The 20152-nt window shown below is 34.4% G+C and overlaps 2 protein-coding genes across 5 annotated transcripts in view; one reads left to right on the top strand and one right to left on the bottom strand.

The window, feature by feature from the left end:
- LOC108362786 (sensory neuron membrane protein 1-like) overlaps positions 1 to 455 on the top strand; it is a 10725-nt gene extending 10270 nt beyond the window's left edge. Inside the window, exon 8 of the mRNA XM_017616271.1 lies at positions 105 to 455. Coding sequence (XP_017471760.1) covers positions 105 to 258 — 154 coding nt within the window. The 3' untranslated portion in view covers positions 259 to 455. The remainder of the gene's footprint in view (positions 1 to 104) is intronic.
- Positions 456 to 1372: 917 nt separating this feature from the next.
- The window catches only part of Ugt50B3 (UDP-glycosyltransferase family 50 member B3), a 43153-nt gene continuing 24373 nt past the window's right edge, over positions 1373 to 20152 (bottom strand). For all 4 annotated transcript variants that reach the window (XM_017613174.1, XM_017613858.1, XM_017614552.1 and 1 more), the window contains 6 exons: positions 9585 to 9735; positions 8532 to 8715; positions 5085 to 5381; positions 4226 to 4890; positions 3924 to 4046; positions 1373 to 1744 (listed from right to left, as the gene is read on the bottom strand). In XM_017613174.1, the coding sequence (XP_017468663.1) occupies positions 1594 to 1744; positions 3924 to 4046; positions 4226 to 4890; positions 5085 to 5381; positions 8532 to 8715; positions 9585 to 9727 (1563 nt within the window). In that variant the 5' untranslated portion in view covers positions 9728 to 9735 and the 3' untranslated portion in view covers positions 1373 to 1593. The remainder of the gene's footprint in view (positions 1745 to 3923; positions 4047 to 4225; positions 4891 to 5084; positions 5382 to 8531; positions 8716 to 9584; positions 9736 to 20152) is intronic.

Genomic DNA, 20152 nt, shown 5'->3' with positions numbered 1-20152 from the left:
TAAAAAAAAAAAAAACATTTTCAACTCCAAATTGACATTGTAAACTCTCCTTTGAGGTCAAATACTTTAGCTCAGATGACTATTTCATAAATATTTATGTTTAGAGTTATCAAAATCAACAACATTTTTAAATGGATGTCGACGGTTGTGGGAGCCTGCGGCCTGCTGTTTAGCCTCTATATGCTTTGTGGTAATAAGCAAATCACCACGACAAATGTTGCACCAACTGCCGATACCAAATCTATCGATAAACATTAATGGAATTACTAAATTAAGTATCAGCAAAAAATGAGTAATAGTAGAAAAACGCTTTATTTAAGGAATTAGTGAATGTGTTGTAGTAATGTAGCTGCAGTAAATACTTTAGCACATACATATGTACATACTTATGTATGTACAATTCTTTTAGCAGCAATAAATTTAAATTAGTGATGTCCTCTAGACGTATGTGCATGAACAGCTGTTTGATTTCTCATGGAAATGCCATAGTAATTACCAGCTAGGTGTTACAACGCTAATTTACTGTACTTATTGTATCGTTAATTGGACCAGATTTAAGAATGAAATGGAGCTTATTATTGTCTATATGTATTACTTTGGATTTATTCCAATGCCAACCTTCAAAGAACTTTCAATCAATCATTGTTAAAATAGAATACATAAATGCAAGTTAACTGGTTTAACTCAAGTACATGGAATTATTTACGTGACCATTATTGTACTTGGCCAATGGATAATTTGTTGGAATTTTTATGTACTTTTTGCAACTGTCAGCGAGAACTATAATTGTCAAATTATTAAGCGGCGATGTAATGGGCCATCATGTATTTACCTTCCAGGAATAAATTCCAACAAATCATTTGCTAATGATATAATTAAGCTCAGATTTGAGTACTTTGAAGCAGGCAATTACAGTAGACTTCTAATAAAAGTGACGAAAGACTTTGCAAAATTTTGCAACTAACATTGATAGTTAGATACCTTCCTCCCTTAAAGTCCCTCAAATATTTTCAGATTTTATTTACCCACTCTCTTATAGATTTTTCCAACAAAAACTTAATTGTTAAAGAGAAAACAAACCCTTAAATTTTTTTTTTCATACATACATATAAAATATTGAATTTTATTTAGTCCTATAAAACTACATGTACATATGTATTAACTTATAATTAAATACAAGGCTCATAAACAAAATACAATGAAAATAACTTTAATCATGATAATTACAGCAATAACACATTGATAGACTTATCTAATTACAGAATTAAGTTAAAAATTTCGGCAGCGATGATACAAATGTACTTTTCTTTTTAATTCTTTGCCAAAATTTTGTTTCCACACAATATTAAAAATAAATTAAATATGATTTTGTAGCTACAATATTTACAACAACTTTTTCTAAACAACAGAAAAAGTCTAAAATATTTTCATACACACTGTACACAAGGGATTAGAACTGTGAGCACTTCGGAAATTGTAGAGCAGGAGGATGTATATTTGAGAGTGGCGAAATTGAAGCAAACATGTATTTAGCCAATAGATATCACCAAATATTACATACATAAATATTTATGTATTCCATTTTGTGCTTTATCAGTTGATCTTTTTGACTCTTTGATTAGCCGTGGGTATGCTATGATGTATAACTTCGGGACGAGAGAGCAAGCGTTTTAGCAGGTAATAGATTAGATAGATGGCGCCCGCATAAAGTGCGACTACATCGACAAGATAGTATTGGATCCAACTGAAAAGATGAAAGTTATATTAATCGTATTTTCTAGAGAATTTTTGTGAAATGAGTTTGCTGAGTCCAAGAACACTTAATATGTATATGGGTGAAGCAGACAGCAATTATTTTGGATGTGTTAATGTTTTTTGTTTTTAGTTTTCTTTCAGACGTTTGGTACTATAGCAAACCTGTTATGGAGCGATACTAAGTTGAACAATGCGTAAAAGTGATCCAATGCAATCGATGAACATAACCGGTCATCTGAGTCAACAACTCGTTTGGTGCACAAATTCGAGGAACCTGGGTAGGTTCGGTAGAAGATTCTGCTGCTGGGAACAAAGTGTGGGCCAGCACGCGATAATCTCAATTCGTCGTCGTGCACAGCACCGTTTAGGGGATTTTAACAAAATGACGTATGTTTTCAAGCCCAGAGACAATGTCGATTATTCAAAAACAAAATCCTCACGAGCGATGATGCACATTTTCCGCATTTGCGGTACTGAAAATCCCCATGTTATTCAAGATAAAACTATGCACTCACAACGAGTCTTTGTTTGGTGGTGTGATTTTTGGGCTGTCAAAGTCAATGGCGCAGTTACGGTGCTAAGTAAATGTTTTCGTGACATTATAACAAACTTTTTATGGCCTGAATTACATGACATGGACTTGGACAATGAATGGTTTCAAAAAGACGGCGCCACTTGCCACACAGCGCATGAAGCAATGGCACTAATGCGCACGAAGTTCCCAAGACTCCTTATCTCATGAAATAACGAGGACAAATTGCGGCCGAGATTTGACAACATTAGACTTCATTCTCTAGGGCCACGTGAAAAGTATGGTCTATGCCAATAAGCCCGAGACGATTCCAGAGCTGAAGAACGAAATCATATGCGATATAAATTATATACGGCCCGAGATATGCCAACAAAGTCATTACAAATTTTGATATGCGCATCCTGTATTGCCTGGAGCTCACGCACCTCCTTTCGACCGATAGGAGAGAAATACAGCAATTATGTGGCTCTTAAGGCACTAGAGTGTCTAGTAGGCCGTTGCTTTACAGATCCAGCTGCTAAAACCTGGCGGCTTAAAGCTCTTAGAGCAGAACTACCAAAGGATTTTCAGGCGTTCACAGGTTTTCAGTACTTTATTCAGCTATACGTTTTATGTTGCGGCGCGAGCGCTCCTCTTTCTGCCGCCTTTATGTAGCCTTCAGACAAGAATACTGAATCACAACATAAGGCAACTAATAGGGTTTTTCAGTATGGCTACAGTACCGAAAAATAAAATAGATCGTTTGTTGTTGCTGTAGCTGTGTATTATAAAGTTCTGCCCGGTTCAGGTAGACATTCGATTATTGTCGTCAAACCCAACTAACGGTAATCCCCGGAAATATGCTGTTTTCACGTGGTCGCCCATGCGAAGGGTTAGTTGGAGTCTTGGGGAGTACCACCACAGCTCAATTATATTTTGGTAAGTCGGGGCTAATCTATATAAGTAGTAGTTTATTTTACTATAGCGGTAGCGGTTGGACGATGTATGTTTTTTATTGCCTCCAGTTGTCGCGCGATCAGAGCCTGGATCTCGTTCATGGGTTCGTAAAGACGCCTTCTAAGGAGCCTGGGAGGTGTTTCTCCTTCCAGAAAGTGTCTAATAGGTTGTTTTTTTTTATTCTAGATGGTTCATTGCATCCACTCTATCACTATCGACCACTTAGTTAATTCTCCGCATACCGTTTTAGCCCTCCTGTGGCAGAGAATACCTCAATGTCCTCTGCTTGCTTGAAGGGCCAAACGGTCTCGAAGGCTTTCGAAAAATCGAACGCCAATAGGATAGTTATCTCTTCTTGGCTTATAGATTTAAGGGTTTGGTGGTGGTGGACATTTCACGGAAGCCGCGTTGATCCATAGCGGTTAGGTTGCACGTAAAGTGCGAGAGTAATTAGGCCTCAATCGTATTCATTACTGTGGAAAGAGGAGTTATCAGGCAATACGATTTTTTTTTGCAGATTTCATTAGTTGAACGATGACAATTCGCGGACCTAAGTGAGGTCAACAACTGCCGAGCTTAATAACTTTTTACTTTGCATGGCTCATAACTAGATAGAATCTAGTTAGGCGACTATTATGTCCTAAATGCTTGGTTTGGGTGCTAAATCTTTTAAGGATCTATTAATAATAATCGTACTTACCTCAGATTTCTGGCTGGCGATTGCAGATGGTAGGCTCCTTTGTGACGCAACACATATTCGGTCCAATATATGGACGTCTCCAGAGGAGTAGTACGCTGATCTGTCAGCAACTTTTGTCGGAATCTAAAAGGATTTTCAGTGAGAAAAATTAGACAAAAAATTTTGAATCTTCGCATACACTGAGAAAAAAGGCAGCTAAATATATTTCTCTTAACACAGGATTTTAACAATAACCAGATCAAGTGTTGAGAGAATTTTATTTAGTTGATGTAACTAAACTCTTCCCTCAGTGTATAACCTACCTCGCCGCCTTTCTGTACTGTGGATCATGTATGACCTTCATAATCGCCTTGTACAGCTGACTGGCTGTCAATGTCTCCAACTGCAACTTAATTGCGTAACCGTCGACCTCCGCTTTGGCCGAGTTAACATCATGATCACAAAAAACTGGCATCGTCACGACAGGTACGCCGTGGTACACCGTCTCGAACATGCTTAGCAAACCGCCATGTGTAACGAAGGCGCGCAGCTTGTGATGACCCAAAATGTCCTGCTGTGGCAACCAGCGACTTAGACGCACATTTGGCGTCAAATTAAGCATTTCCGCGGCATCGCCTTCGTACTTCCAAAGCACATGATATGGCAGGCGGGCAAATGTTTTCACCAATAAGCGACGTAGTGACGCGGGCATGTTGGCAGCCTTCACTGAGGAGCCCATGGACACGTAAATGAAACCAGATTCACCAGCCGATGCGATGAATTCTTCAAGATCTTTCGGCAGTGGTTTGGCTGGCTTACAATGTATGCAAGCGATCTCGGCGACATTTGGATTGAGCGCGCGTGGATATGAGACAACAGCGTGGCCATTTTGTAATATGAAACTGACGTTTTTCGAAATGTCATATGGATGCGGTATGTGGGTGCCAATGTGCACGCGCAACACACGATACACCATCGCCATAACAAACTGTGGAGAAGAAAAGTGAATTTACATAGATATTGCACGGATCAATATTAAGCCTTATTATGAGTTTCATTTTCCCCGAACCGGTTCACTTTTAACTTTTGGTTTCCATGTATTTACTATGGGCGGATGACAAATTTTTGGATGAATTTTTTTTTTCGGGTGAAACTCAGGATAAGGCAGATTATCTTCATTACCCTATGCATAATATCCTGAAACACTTGTATGCCTGTGTTCGCAGCGCGTTGTATGAGATTCATTGTATCTGTGAAGCTTGTGTAGAAATTCGGCGTTATCGCATACGAAGCAGGACTGCCAGACTTCGCTAGACTGCCGGTGTAGAAGCCCACCGTATTCATGTACATAAATGGTATCTTGTAGTGATAGACTATGCCGAGCGCGCATTCGGGAAATGCGCCATCCAATATGGCTAAATCGAAGTTGCGATTCATGAGCTCTTTGGTTTCAGCGTCATCGAGCATGGCATCGCAGGACTAAAGGGGAAGAAAAAATAATTAGAAACATTAACTAATACCGAATTTACACTAGGCATTTAAATTACAAAAAAATGTTTGCCATTTAAAAAAATTGCATGTGGAAATGAACTCAATGACTATTTTTTTCACATAATGACACGATACTTTTTTTAATGCCCTACTTTGTCATTTTTACCATTTAACGCCTAGTGGAAACCCAATAAAAAAAGCAAAAGAAATTTATTTCAACCTAGTACAATTTTTTAACCAAAATGGTTTACAAAACAATTCTTAGAAAACCAAAAACACTAACTGAAATAACTAACACGTAATTTTGAGTAAAAGCTTTGCAGCGGCTTCGCCAAATTGGACGTGCCCACCTTGAAGCGTAACATAACAAATGTAATAATAATGTCAAATAAAAAATAAAAAATAAAGCAAACATTTTGCAATTGATTGCATGTCTCTGTTGTAAGTACTATTTGTAATTTTGTTTACCGCAACACTCGGTCACAAAAGAAGCTTTAGAACTCGACTAAGTTGTTGGGGAAGAGTGATTTTTAGCAAACAAGTAAATTTTAAAACATTGCTAGCATTCCAAGAAGCATTACTTATTTTAAATTAATTTTCCAGCAGTACACAATTAACTTTTTTGTTTATTTTTTGGGGGTTTTCTTTTGCTCTTGGTTTTTTGTCTGTTTTTTTTTGTAATTTGTAATTTACTGCTTTATACATACGTATGTATGTATGTTCTTACTTTAACTGCTTTGAATATTAATTTTACAGCAGATAATGGAATAATATTTACTATATATTTACGTATGAACGTTTGAAGAGCTTCGCTCATACTTTGCCAAAAATAAATGTAAGCGATTTCCGTAAACAATTATTTGTAAATTATGGGCAATATTTTATACTGCGAGTAAATACTAAGCTTCAAACGATTTAAATGATTCTCTGTGTATTTGCAAGCTCTTGTGAGTTCGAAAGTTTAAATGCAAAAGGCCCTATTTGGCGTGAGTATTTTTAGAAATGTGTTTTTATACCTGGGTTGTTTGTAACAGCGTCGCGTGGTGTTATATCCCTCTACTCTGCCTTCTAACAGGGCAATTCTGGCTAAGATAATTAAAATTCTTTTGTAAGACAATTGAAACACAGTCGGTAAGCGCCCGTAAAAAGCGCCCTCGCCAACTTTCATGGTGAAAAGCTCTTTTGACATGAATCACTTTGGCATTTTGCTAAACAGGTGCAATGGCCGAGTGAGCAAAGCACTAACATGCCATGCCATATAGCCGGAGTTCGAAACCTCAGGTAGTGCAACTAAAAAAAATAATAAAAATTCCTTATTTAATTTAATTTTCTCTTAATTTTTAGAAACTATTTTAATGTATTGTTTTAATTTTTTTCTTCTTTAATTAAAATTATTTTAATTAATTTATTTTTTTTTATTTAATCTTTATAAACAGAAAGTGTGTTGATTTTTTTATTTTATAGTTTTATTTTGGTATTTAGATTTTATTGGTTTATAAAGGAAATATTTTTGTTATTTCATTTAATTTTTAAGGACTTATTTTTTTTCTTACTTTTATTTTTATTTTTCTCCTTTTTTAGTTTAGTTTTTTGTTTTATGAAGAAAATATTTCTTCTATTCCATTTAATTTTAAGAAGCTTTTCTAATTTTTTGCTATTCAGTTTTATTTAGTTTTTTCCTTTTTAAATTTAATTTCATTTTAATTTTTAGGTTTTATTGTTTTAGGAAAAATAATAACATTCTACTTTATAATTTCGTTACACTTTTTGGAACTTATTTAATTTCATTTAATTTTCTTTTTTTTCAATTAAGTATGCTTTTTTCAGATTATTTTTTTTTTTAAGGAATATACTTTTTTTTGTATTAAATTTTTAGGAACTCATTTTATTTTTTTTTCCCACAATTTTGTTTTCTTTTTTATTTTTAAATTTTATTGCTATAAAAGAGAAATTATAATTTTTTTTTAATTTCATTTAGTTTTTAGGAACTTGTTTTATTTATTTTGTCTTGTTTTTTACTTAAGCTTTTTTTTATTTCAGTATTAGTTTTTATTTTTTTTTTAAGAAAAATATATATTTTTATTTAATTAAATTTTAGAAAACTTACTACTAAAAGACAAACACAATAAGGCTTTGTCTTACAAAAGACTGTGGTAAGTTGAAAGATAGTGGCCAGAATTGCCCTTTTAATGAAAAGGGCATCGATGTTTAAGGCTACGCGGATGATATATCCCTCCTAATAAAAGGCAGGTTTGAAGGTACTTTCTCCAAAAACCTACAAAATGCGCTGAACATAGTCACCAAATGTTGCAGGAAAACGTGCTAAACGTAAATCCCAAGAATATCAATATAATCATTTTCTCCAGGAAAAAGTAAAGGAACAGGTTACTGGAACCATTCTTTGGAGGAAAAAACATACAGTTCTTTAAATAAATTAAGCAGCTGAGAGTTATCATCGATGACAACCTCTCACGGAATACGGAACCATATAAAGCTGTTCAAAAGGCCAGAGGCTCTCGCAGGACCTGTCGGCAACTTAAGGAGCCTAATGGAAGCATGAGACCTAAACTGGCAAGATGGATGTAAAATGCCAGCTCCGAACTCATTCTAACTTGTGCTGCGCCCGTCTGGTGGTAAAAGGCTGAAGCAAAGTCCACGTGGGCCAAGCTCAGCTAACTATTTAAAATGACTAACCGGCGTGGACCACACTGGTGCTTTGAGAACAACACCAACCACGGCCCACGATGCTCCTCTGTTTACAGAGAGACCACATATCAGGAAACGATGAGTAAGGCAAGGCCAAAGTCATAGAGCGTAAATAAACCTTCGCATAAGCTTTGTGGACCTGCGGCTTCCGAGAATAAACTTCACTCGTAATTTTTAGGTATTTTTCCCCAGCGGACGACCTAAACGCCGGGACCAATATAACAACATTCCTTTCGTTTGCTTCCTTAAGCTGGCTTTTGTTTAGACTTTCACTTGCTGGCAGGTGTGTAATTTATGGGTCTAAATTGATAATTAATAATATTGCTAGCTTTAGCGAAAATTAAGATTTTGAACAAAATTTCTCCGTAGTTAATCGGTGTGTGTATAATAATTTTTGATATACTCTGTAGCATAACTATTACAAAAACTCACCTGAAATGCATATCGGAAGGCATCCCAAAAAGATAATGGCATCTCTCCCGTCATGCGTGATCCCAGTAAATCCCAATTTGTATAATTCTGTATATACTCAACTAGTCCAGAAGGTGTAATTTCATGCAAGCCGTTTATATGAAAATCGGACGGGAAACCGTTAAGAAATGTGATATTGTGACCTCTGGAAAACAAAAGTTAGACATCAGTTTACGGTATTCCAAAATTTAAAACTTATGCCGGATTTACACTAGGCACTAAATAAAAAACCAAATTGAATAATAAATTTGGGCATTCATAAAACCGTTAGAAGTCTTTTTCTACGAAACGTTTTTTAAATTGTAGACATTTTTTCCTAATTTTTGTCGTTTGTGAATAATACCGAATTTCCACTAGTAACTGAAACAGCAAAAAGTTTGTGCCATCTAAACAATTCCAAGTTTAAACGACCTGAATGGCAATTTAGTGCCCGTGGAAATACGGCAATATGCATAAAGTGATATGAAAACACAGTGTGACAAACTGGTTTTGAAGTAGAAATAATGAAAAATAAAACCGAACTTTATTTATGTCTCGTAAAAAATGGAAGCATTGAAAAAAAAACATAAAAACCGGCAGCAAAGAAAAATTATTGCAAATCAAAATTTGTAGTCGCTCCAAAGTTACTATTAATTTATTAAAATTTCATGTGCTGCATACCGGAAAATTTCAGATTAAAAAGTTCGAAATTCTGATGCGAATTTTTTGAATGTTCGTAAATTTTTTAAAATCTGTACATTAATTTACATAGTTGTGGTTAAAGCACAAACAATATTTTTATAAAAAAAAAACTTGAACTAAAAAAACATTGTGAATATTAAAAAACACATATACACTCAGTTCTATTCGCCAGTTTACAAGGAATGTATGTAATTGGGAGCCTGCAAGGATTGTGCCGAACAGCTAAGGATGAATGCCTTTACGAGGGGATTAAAATCAGTTATATATATTCATGGCAAACAGTAATAAAACGAATAAGAAATCCATTAAATTTGTGTACTTTGATTCACTCACCTGTGTATCAGTCCTTTCGCCAACTCCCAAAATGGTATTTTATGTGATTTGGTACCGCCCATTGTGACCATCAGTATATCAGCAGCCATTATATTTGTAGCACAAAACAAAAGCGCCGCACCGTACCACACACGATTTGTCATATTGAAATCTAGCATTTGGAAATAAAAATAAAAATATATACTTTAGCAACCTGGAAATATTTTTGCAACTATATTTAAAATGCATGCATAAATCTCTTTGAACAATTTCTGAAAAGTACATTTCACGCACTACCCAAACCTCAGCGCCAACACTGCCCTATATAGATTTAGATGGAGTAAGATACGAGCAGTAATCGAGCGGTTAATGGTAGCAAACACAAATTTTAATTGTTTAGCAGTAAATTGTTTGCAATTACATTTTTTTTTTTCCAGAAACATTTACCATTTTTTTGATAAACACATCATGGTAGAGTGATTTTTATTTGAAAATATTTATTTTGGTAATATGAAATAATAGTGATGGCCAATAACTTTTTCTCATATGCACTAACTACAATTATTTGTTGTTTTTTTATGGAGAATTCAAGCTATGCAACAAGTGACGCAAGCAACATTGCGACGCGTCGCCACGTGTGTATAAAATTATACATCAGTACGTGTTTATGAGTTCCAAGCTAAATATGTATGTAAGGAAATTGTGTCTCCCGGTGTAATAGCCGGTAAATTATACAGACGCCATTGTAGAAGATGGTAAAACTCTTTCGCTTTAATTTGATATGAATGCATTTATTAATTTCATTTATGCAATGAAAGAAATTTTTCATATTAGGCATTGCCCATAACTTTGAAATAAAAATACAATACACATTCTCCTTATGGACCTATTTTTATGTATGTTCATAATTTCGTAAGAGAGCTTTAAAGAAACGCGTCTTAAAGCCACATATAGTATATCATCCTATTATTTTCTTCGCGTTCTCAGTAGGGTGACAGACGCTAGACAAAAATACGTCCAAACGTAAAATGGAAAGGATGTCTTGCACCCCACCGCCAGCAAAGCTACTGAAGCTCTAGGCAAAATTCTTACGCGCCCTTTGTAGAAGCTAGGAGCTTTGACACTAAAATTCTGGATACTATAAAGAAAATAACTAGGTTACTCATACGCCGAGGTGCGCTTCCTGTCTTCTGATGCCGCCGCAACAACACCTGCATGACTAGGCGAAAATACTCCCCATAAAGGAGCACAAAACAATGCTCGACAAGCAATTCCTTGTAGAGAGTCACAGACGTGGACAACCGAACAGACACTTGCTTGCAGAGGAGCCCTCGCCAAAGCATCTATACAAACTGACGGACGAAGTCCACAGATTCATAAAACAACCTCTGGACCCGATAGCATATCGACAAGCCTTGAGCGGTATTCACAGGGAGTCGGTCTCAAGTTACGTAGACTCCAGACCTGTGAATGCCGTTCACCACCTGACGTGGTTGCCACGGGAGACTCGGCAATGACAACTATCTTGCAATACATATACTGACAGTGGTACAAAACTCTCATTTTTATATAAAGAAATCTCAAATGCCAGCAACTACACTCATTCTTCTGAAAAAAAAAACTTTATAGTTAAAAAAGGAAAACCTTGCAAAAAACGCTTTTTTCCTTTTGAAAATTTACGTGAAGTATAGCTGATATTGCTTTTGATGCCTCTAATATGGTACCTTGAAGGTTCAATTATTGAGCCATAAATCATTGAGATATTGAATTTGAAAAAATTTTAGTTTATTCCAGTAGAATGAAAATGAAATGAAATGAGAGAAAATCACTAAGTAAACTGAGTAAAGTTTGAAGTGTTGGAGTTGGTCATGGGATGCAGAGCTTTGATTTTAGATAAGGAACAACATCTCAAACAGCGGTGAAAACTGCATCCTCATATCCAGGGCAGCAAAACCTTACACAAGTATTCATGAAAATTTTTACTCGCCATAAGTACTTTCGACTTGCTCCACTGTGCAGAAGGATTTAATTTTTTATTAAAACCAAAATTCGCCAGTTCTTATAGAATATGGTAGATGTTTCGGATAAAATTCTATAAGTTAAGATATTGCGCAATAACCGCTTGTAAAATGCGCACCGCTTTCCAAATTTTCCACACCGATTTAGCCGTAGCCAAGTATGTTTCTAATCGACCGTGACCACATTGATTTATGTTGCTACATATGTATGTGTGTAGTTGTCCACGCGCTACAATTTGCGGTGTTTGCATTATCTCTTCTAAATAAATACTCGCACTTGTTTCACTCGATTTTGCAACGACCATTCCAGTGCAATGTTCTGCTACTTCATTCGCGTTACAACTTCCACAACAATAAAAAAATGCAGTTGCAATTAAAATATTTAACCACCTTTTTTTTAGGCTAACACAAGTTTATACCACACACAAGTGCGCAATTGATTAAACGTTTCTAAGCTTGTATGTACTCGTATAAAATTTAGTTTTCTAAATCACACAAAAGTCATTGTTCGCGCCCGTTGTGGTTCATGGTTGAGCAATACAGTGTTGCAATTGGAAATCAGCTGCACTTAATGCATTTTAATTTCATGTGCCACAAAGTTTGTTTGATTTTTTTTTAAGATCGAAATGCTTAAAACACTCACACAAAGTAGTTAAACCGCTCGAGTCAAGGTTTAGAATTTAATTTTTTTTTACTAATTTGGTTGGATGTGTGCATGCGTGTGTGTGTGTGTGGTAAGAATTAATTATTTTGACCAATACGATTAATTCAGCAATCTTTACATCAATTAACTTGTTTTTAGTTGCTCAAATTAATTGGCCACAAATATGTATGTGTACATTATTATTTACCAAGAACTTTCGAAAAAAAATCAATGAGTTGTAATAGGGGCTATGTATTAGGTTGGTATGAAAAAATGCTCTCCGAAATCTCTAAACTTAACGGTTTCGTCAACTATGTCAACTACACCCGGGTGAGTGATATTATGGCTTTATATATCAGAATGGTTTCGGCTGATTAGATACGGTAGTTGTAGGGAATTTTCAATTAATTTCTTTACATTCCTTTTGTACTTGTGCTGTGCCTATTAACTTTTGTATGCATGTTCAATATTCAACTTCCAGTAGGTAATATTAAAATCAATGCATATTTTTTCCAAAAGCTGACGCCCTACATCCGAACCTATTTCTTGAAGGAACGCGTTTTTAAAAACCATTTATCATCCCAAGACCATATAAAACTTTTGGTTTTTCAGATTATATAAATATAATTAGTTAAGAAAAGAGGCCCAAACCTTTCGCTATTTAATTCATTCTCCGTTTCAATTGCGATTCGATACGGAGAAATTGGAACCCCATAATTAAACGATAAATAAATATAAAAACTAGAAATAGATTGGAGGGCTTTGATAGGAACTGGAATTGAGCCGATAACTTATAAATGTATATATCTCGATATAAATCTATAACTCGATAATATTTAATTTTGATAGCTCCATATTTTTCTAAAGTTATGGACAAATTTCGATAACACGTTACACTCCGGTAACGCGATAAAACGCGATAAGCAGTGATAACTCGATAAACCTCTATATTTCGATAACTCGATATATTTTGAATATTCCAAAACCTTCGATTTGATAAATCGACAAATTGCAGAAAATATATGAGTATCGATAACTCGATAAGTTAAAAGAACTTGATGCATTCCGCTAACTCAATAAATTTTCTTTAACTCTATAAATAAGACGTAAGACTTTAGGTCCCTTAAGAGTATACGAAAAGATAGGTAGGCGAGAAATATCATTCTCTTCTGTAAACACTTTTATAATGCTTAGTGGTTTGTCGATTCTTGACCCAAAACTGTACCACCTCAGCCTGCCGAAGATCGGATAGCTGCAGAGACATTGTTCAGTACTCATACATTGTTCGTACCTATGGATTGTGTCCGGTATTTATTCAGTTCTATAAGGACTCATAGTTTACATCTTCTCTATCTATGAAAAAATTTCGCCATCTCTCTATCTATTCTTTTAAGAAAGCACTTGGTTATTTTGAGGTGGTTGTATCATGAGATCACTGATGCTCTGGCTACGATTGGCCCTAAAATGGGTTCTGTTCAACCAACCGACACCCACGTTAGTACAAATTCGTTCTATTTTACAACAGAGTTTAACCGCAAACGCATGCAGCTTCAAAGCTTTTAGAGTAACTTGGCTAACACTGACGATCCTGATTTTATATCGGCACCACATTTTCCAACCATCCAGTCGTTATAATCAAAGCGGTAAATCTTCCAACGAAGATTTTATCAGAAAGTTAGGCGACTTACGGAAGGTTTCAATATCAGAGCGAGTTTTTGTAATAACAAGAACGGCAACCTATTGACAGTTTTCCAGAACGTGCTCAAACTGTGGAGAATATTCCCTTCTGAACCTGAATCCCCAGTCGAAGATGATGGAGTCGGTGTACAACCAGCTGACTGTAATGCGGTGCGAGTCGCAATTTAGCGGCTGGAAAACGACAAAGCTGCGGGCGCTGACAGCCTGCCAGCTGAGCTATTTAAGTGCAGCGGCGGGGAATTTATAAGGTGCATAAATCAACTCTTACTTATGTAAAATATGGCTGGACGAGCGTATGCCGCTCGACTGCAATTTTAGTACATTCTGCCCAGTCCACAAGAGAAGCCTTTTTAGATTGGCTAGTAAGGTCTTATCGAGCGTATTGTATGAAAGGTTGAAGACAGAAATGCTCAAGGTCTGAAATTAAACAACGCAGGTGGCAAAGCTGGTAGCAGAGGAAGAGGAAGGCCTTCTCTGAAATGGAAAGACCACAACGCCAATCAAGAAGAAGATGTAGGAAGGTTGCCTGCTGTTTAGAAATCTAATTTAACTTAAATTAAGCCAATTGAAATATAAGTGACAGACAAAAGAGATTCAAGTAAGAAAATAATTTTTAAGAGTGCTGCCACCTGTTTGAAAAATCTAATTTAGTTAAATTATGCCGACTGTGGGCAATATTGAACAATATTTTTATTTAATTAAAATTAATAAACTAAAATTAAAATTAAATGACAAAAAAATATTTTTTAAAACTTTTCAATGTGTGGTGCGTTTATTATTTTTCAAGGGTATGCATATATGTATATCATTTTTTATACAAACTTTTCTATTTACGTATTTATTTATTTTTTCTGGCGTTTAATTGCATAACTTTGTATTTCCGCCAATTGTTTTGCAAAATTTCATTGATTACTTGGTCCCATAATGTCATTATATTGTTGATTTACATTTAAATTGTCATGCGCGCGTGTTGAAATGCGAATTTAATTACAACTCGTGCCAACATTGGCATTTCGTTGCAATTTCAAAATATCAAAATGGTTCCCAAATCGTTTAAACGCCATGAATAAACCTATTAGTGCGTACCGGAAAAATAAGTTCGCCATATTTTTGAAAGGCTAAACGTAAAGGTCGCCTTTTAAAATTTTTCTTCATATCAGTCGGATATTAAAATAAATGATATGCCAGTGTTCTTTTCTCGTTGAGAGATAAAGGTCATTGGCTCTAAGTACCCCGTTTTAGTATTTATTTACCCAAGAGATCTCACCCTAACATACCATCCTAATGTCAGTAAATCGAAGCTCCGCAAAAACTATAAATTATTTTTTCTAAGGAAGTATTTCGATCATTCCAGTAGAAATATTACAACAAAAAAAAATTGTTTTCTTGCGTCACCGGAAATTTTACAAAGGAGACCTCTACGTTCGCCCAAAAAGAAAATTCTAAGTTGCCTTGTAAAAATACATTAGGGGCAAACCACTACTGTTTGCTTGTAAGTTCGTACAGTTTAATCTACATACATATCTACATACCGCATATTTTATTTAAAATGTATTAACTCTAAATGTTCTTTGATTGGGAAAGACAAGAAAAAAAAAACAATTTCATTAAAAAAAATCAGCACTTTTACATCTGAATGACAGTTTCAATAAGAAGAAGTATTAAATTAACCGTAAATTAAGTTATTTACAGACGCGCTTGTTAAAACTGGTACTAGTGACAATACAAATGGAATCGTTAGTGCTGTGCCAAGTGACAAACGCTAAGTTAGCCAATTATCAGATAGTGAAGACATAGGGCACAAAACCAAAAACAGATGTATGTATGTATGTGGGTGCTAGCAGCTGAAATCTATGACTTATGCTTAAACTACATATACACTCCCAGTCATTTGAATAGCACACCCTTTTAATATTCATTAATTTTTTATAAAAACATGCATACTCTACGTGTGAATTCGATTTTAAAATTTTACACAAATTAAAAAATATATATCAACAAAGGGGTGCGCTATACTAGTGACCTGCAATGAACAAGTTAATAATATTTTTAGAAAAATTCCGTATATGCGGCACATTTAATTGTAGTATATTAAAGTGTAAGTTTCATTTACAACCTACAAAATATCGTACAGTTTTGAATTTTTTTCTTCCATATACACATTTTGTCAAGCATACTTGGTAGAATATGCTACATTTTTATAAAATTTTATTGAATATTAATCAAAAAAAAGGGCGTGCTATTTAAATGACTGGTATTGTATGTATATGCGTTTGTAAAGGGGAATTACACTTAATTAAATTTTGAAATTTTTTCTAATACAATTTTTAGGGGTTTTTTATTCTTATTTTATGCGATTTAATTTTTGATCGCATATTTAGCATATCATTGTACAGACATACATATATCCATACATATATTTTTTCAAATATACCATGAAAAAATATTTTTGGCATTTATAATGCGGCAAAACAAACAAACAAAGTGAAGTAATCCGGCTTATATTTAAAGACAAAATGTAATCAATTATATTTGGTTTGTCTGGTAAGTAGGTTCGGCAGACACGCGTACATTCACATGTATATATGTAAGCAAAATAAATAATAAAAATGTCAGTGTTTGGCCGAGCTTCTCCTCCGAATGATATTGTAACACAAAGAGGAGAAACTACAGTTTTACGCCGACTCCGAACGGCGATTGTATTTTTATGAGAAGCTGTTTTTCATGGCCGAAATACACTCGGATGTTTGCCATTGCCTGCCGAGGGGCGACCACTATTAGAAAAAGCTTTTTATGTTTTTTTATATTGGTCGGAAACTGGGCTCGAACCCAGGCCCTGCGGAATAGTAGTGCGCACTTCTAACCACTGCACCACAGCGACCGCTATGTAAGTAAGTGCATGTAAAAAGTGTGTGTCTTAATTGGTCACGGTGTCAGCTATTTAGGTAAAAGAAAAAAATGAAACATAATAAAAATGTAAGTAGGAAAATCGCAATTACCTGGCACTAATTTGATTAAAAACAAAAAAATATACATAACGAGCAGCGCATAGTGGGAAGTGCCGTTATCGTTATTTATTTTTTGTTTTCTTTTTTACCCAAAGCATCAATTCGAAACGTTCAATAGCTTATTCAGTAGTAGTAAGTAATAATACATTGTTCTTAATTTTATTCATTCCAATACAATTAATGTCTAATGACCAGTTAATAAATTTGAGCATATGGCTATGGCATGGTTGGTCGATATTCGGAGTTTATACCAGCAAATTAAAAGCGAAGAAGAGAAAAAATTAATAAAATTTCTGTGGTTTATGAGAATCTCATTAAAAAAGAATTCTTTATACTTTAAACAATTTGATAAATAAGTGTACAAAGCTCGGTAATCACAGCCTTTTAAAATGTAGATTACTTAAGCCAAATTTTAAAAATTTTACTTAAACCAGAAATAAAGTTTAAGACCGAACGGAATTAATGCTTTTACGCTCCAAATTTTTGTAAAATTGTTGATAGATTATTTTAGCTATTTTTGACGCGTAGTTTTCATCTTGATTCCTTCAGATGCTTAAGAAGTTTTAATAATTCGCATCTAACTCAAGTTCGTTAACTTCTAAAGAACGATACTGCATATCTATCCGCTTAATATAATTTATTCGTCTCAGCCTTGGAATGTTGTTTACGCACAGCTTACTATTAAGTAAATTTTAAATTCTTTGTCACAATTTAGCTTAGGCTGTTAAGCAAAATACAAGATTTGGCTACGGCCTGCGGTTTTTCCACGAGTTCGTTGCCTCAGTCTTCTGTTTTGCTAAGTTTGCCTTGATATGAATAAAAACTGGATATAACACGTGATTTACGAAGATTCAGCACTGATATTTAGAATATTTTATTTTGCTTTGAACAACTACATATGTGTAGCAAGTTGTCTAAAAACGTGTTTTAAAAAATATGTAAATTTTATTGCGAATTGCAGTAGAATATCCAGCCAGTCAAAATGTTTGTTCCGGAATATTTTTGTTTAAGGCAACTAGCCCCTAGATGTTCAAAAACATCAAGAACATTGTCTTGGCTTAAGTAATGTTGAACAAATCAGCTTTGCATTAAAGGACTATTTTCGAAATTAGACTTCATACTTTTCTTAGCAGTGCTGGAAATTTTTCTTAATAAGTTTTATCGAACATGAGGTTTTTTTAGAGTTCAATTTGCGACTAATTTGATATAGAAAATATTTAAAAAGAAAACCAGTTTAGGGCCTGGCAACGTATTCCGTAAGTGCACAAACACTGAAATTTTTTTTTGTATGCAAATTTATTATTTTGCTCCATATTACCTACAGTGATTGTTATCTTCGCTTGGACCATTATATTAATAGATTGGTACTTGCACTATATCTTGTTGAACTAGAGTTATAAAGTTATATAACACCACTTAACGACGCTGAGATTTTTGTTTGGATGTTATGCTTTACAGTTCGCAGTTTGAAAACAAAAAAGAAAAACTCTTGAAAATGTGCTGCTGCCGTACTGTACCAGTTTTATTTACATGTATGGGGTGTTCTGTAAAACAGTTCAATAAATAAAGGGGGGATAGGAAAGTCTAGACGAATAAAACAGTGCTCGACGAGGGCGTTACAGGGTTAGAAAATAGTTGTCAGTACTTTTAGAAAAAATTCACACCTTAACGGAAAGTTCTATTAAAAATTTGGCTCCAACGATTTTGATACAATTTTGTATTCAGGTAGTGCTTTTAATTTTAAGCTTATATAGATAGGTGTTGTCTCCGGAGATATTCGTACAAAGTTGCCACCTATTCGAAATTATTTATCAGTTAAATAAAACGTCATATGGGGTATCAATTGAATCTATTTTAAAAATCCCCAATTCAGAGATACTTTAACAGGGTTGCCACCTTTTTGCCATCTTATATTTATTTAGTTTATAATATGTTTAATAAAATACAATATTACTATTCAGGGGTACTAAAAGAAAGCTCTTAAACAATGATTTTTTTATGTAGTAAGTGTTATCCCTTAGGATATTGGTTTAAGGGTACCACTTATTTTCGATTCTACAAAATTCAACTAAAACCATTAACGTGGATATCAAGAGAAAGGAGTTTTTAAGAACTTTAATCCAGATATATTATTGATTAGGGTTGCCACGTTTTCTTTTTGTAATACAAATTTTTCTTATTCCCATAAAGTTGAATTTGGTTTTTAAAGAGGTGGTAGCCCTCCCACTTGTTGTTTAGCAACAAAGCCTTTTCAAAACCATTTCGATTGATACCCTTATTGTAAGAATTCTTTTAACTTAATTTTATTTATTTTTTTTTTAACAGTTGGCAGCTCATGTTCTAACCTAGCCATAAACATTCTCCTCGCCGAGACAAACACGTACATAAATCTTGTTCTGGAATTGAGTATAGTCGAGTATCTGTAATTTCATAATCAGATGTCACACTATACCGCATTGCACTCAACATACATTTTACAAAATAAAAAAACAAAATTCACTAGCTTTTAAAAATATTTTCATATTCACTCTCGCATGGACTACAGAACCTATCCGTGTGCATGTTCTGAGACTTTCCCTGCCATAAAATTAAGTTATAGTTTTTATTAGTTAGCTGTAAATAAAATTGTCAATAAAAACACTTTTGGGGTAGATATTATTATTATATAATAGGTAACTCTCCGTTTGTAAAAGCAGGCATCAGTTAATCGCTCCGTTGTTTTACAAAACTATGTAAGGCAACTCGCCATAAATTAGAAATACAATTGGGAAATGTGTGTAGTAAGTGTAGTATTTTCGCAAGCGCAAAAAATTTACTTAAATTATGAAATCGAACCATTTAATTTGCACTAATAAAATAACAATAAAAAGTTGTTTCACTCAAGTGAGTTCTTTCATTGCGTCATTAAATTTTATGCTTGCATCACTTTCAACACTTTTCCTTCCAAATTAGAAAGAAACTTGTGTTGATATAATAAATAACAACAAAAATATTAGATTTGCTATTTTTACAATAACAATAATGAATAACACGTGCGCACACATACCGACAAACATATGTAACTACATACTACATTGTACATAAATATCGCTTATTTAGCTTGACTAAATTGCAATTAAATTTTAGTTATGGTGCCATGAGGTAACAGTTAACAGCAACCAGTTGAAAGCAACGAAACATTCGCAGCCAGCTGCGAAAGGCAAGAAAATGGCAACACCTTCA

The sequence above is a fragment of the Rhagoletis zephyria genome, unplaced genomic scaffold, assembly GCF_001687245.7.
Source record: "Rhagoletis zephyria isolate East Lansing unplaced genomic scaffold, Rhagoletis_zephyria_1.1 Rzeph_scaffold_00001, whole genome shotgun sequence".
Lineage (NCBI taxonomy): Eukaryota > Metazoa > Arthropoda > Insecta > Diptera > Tephritidae > Rhagoletis > Rhagoletis zephyria.
This window is presented reverse-complemented; position numbering and strand designations above follow the sequence as displayed.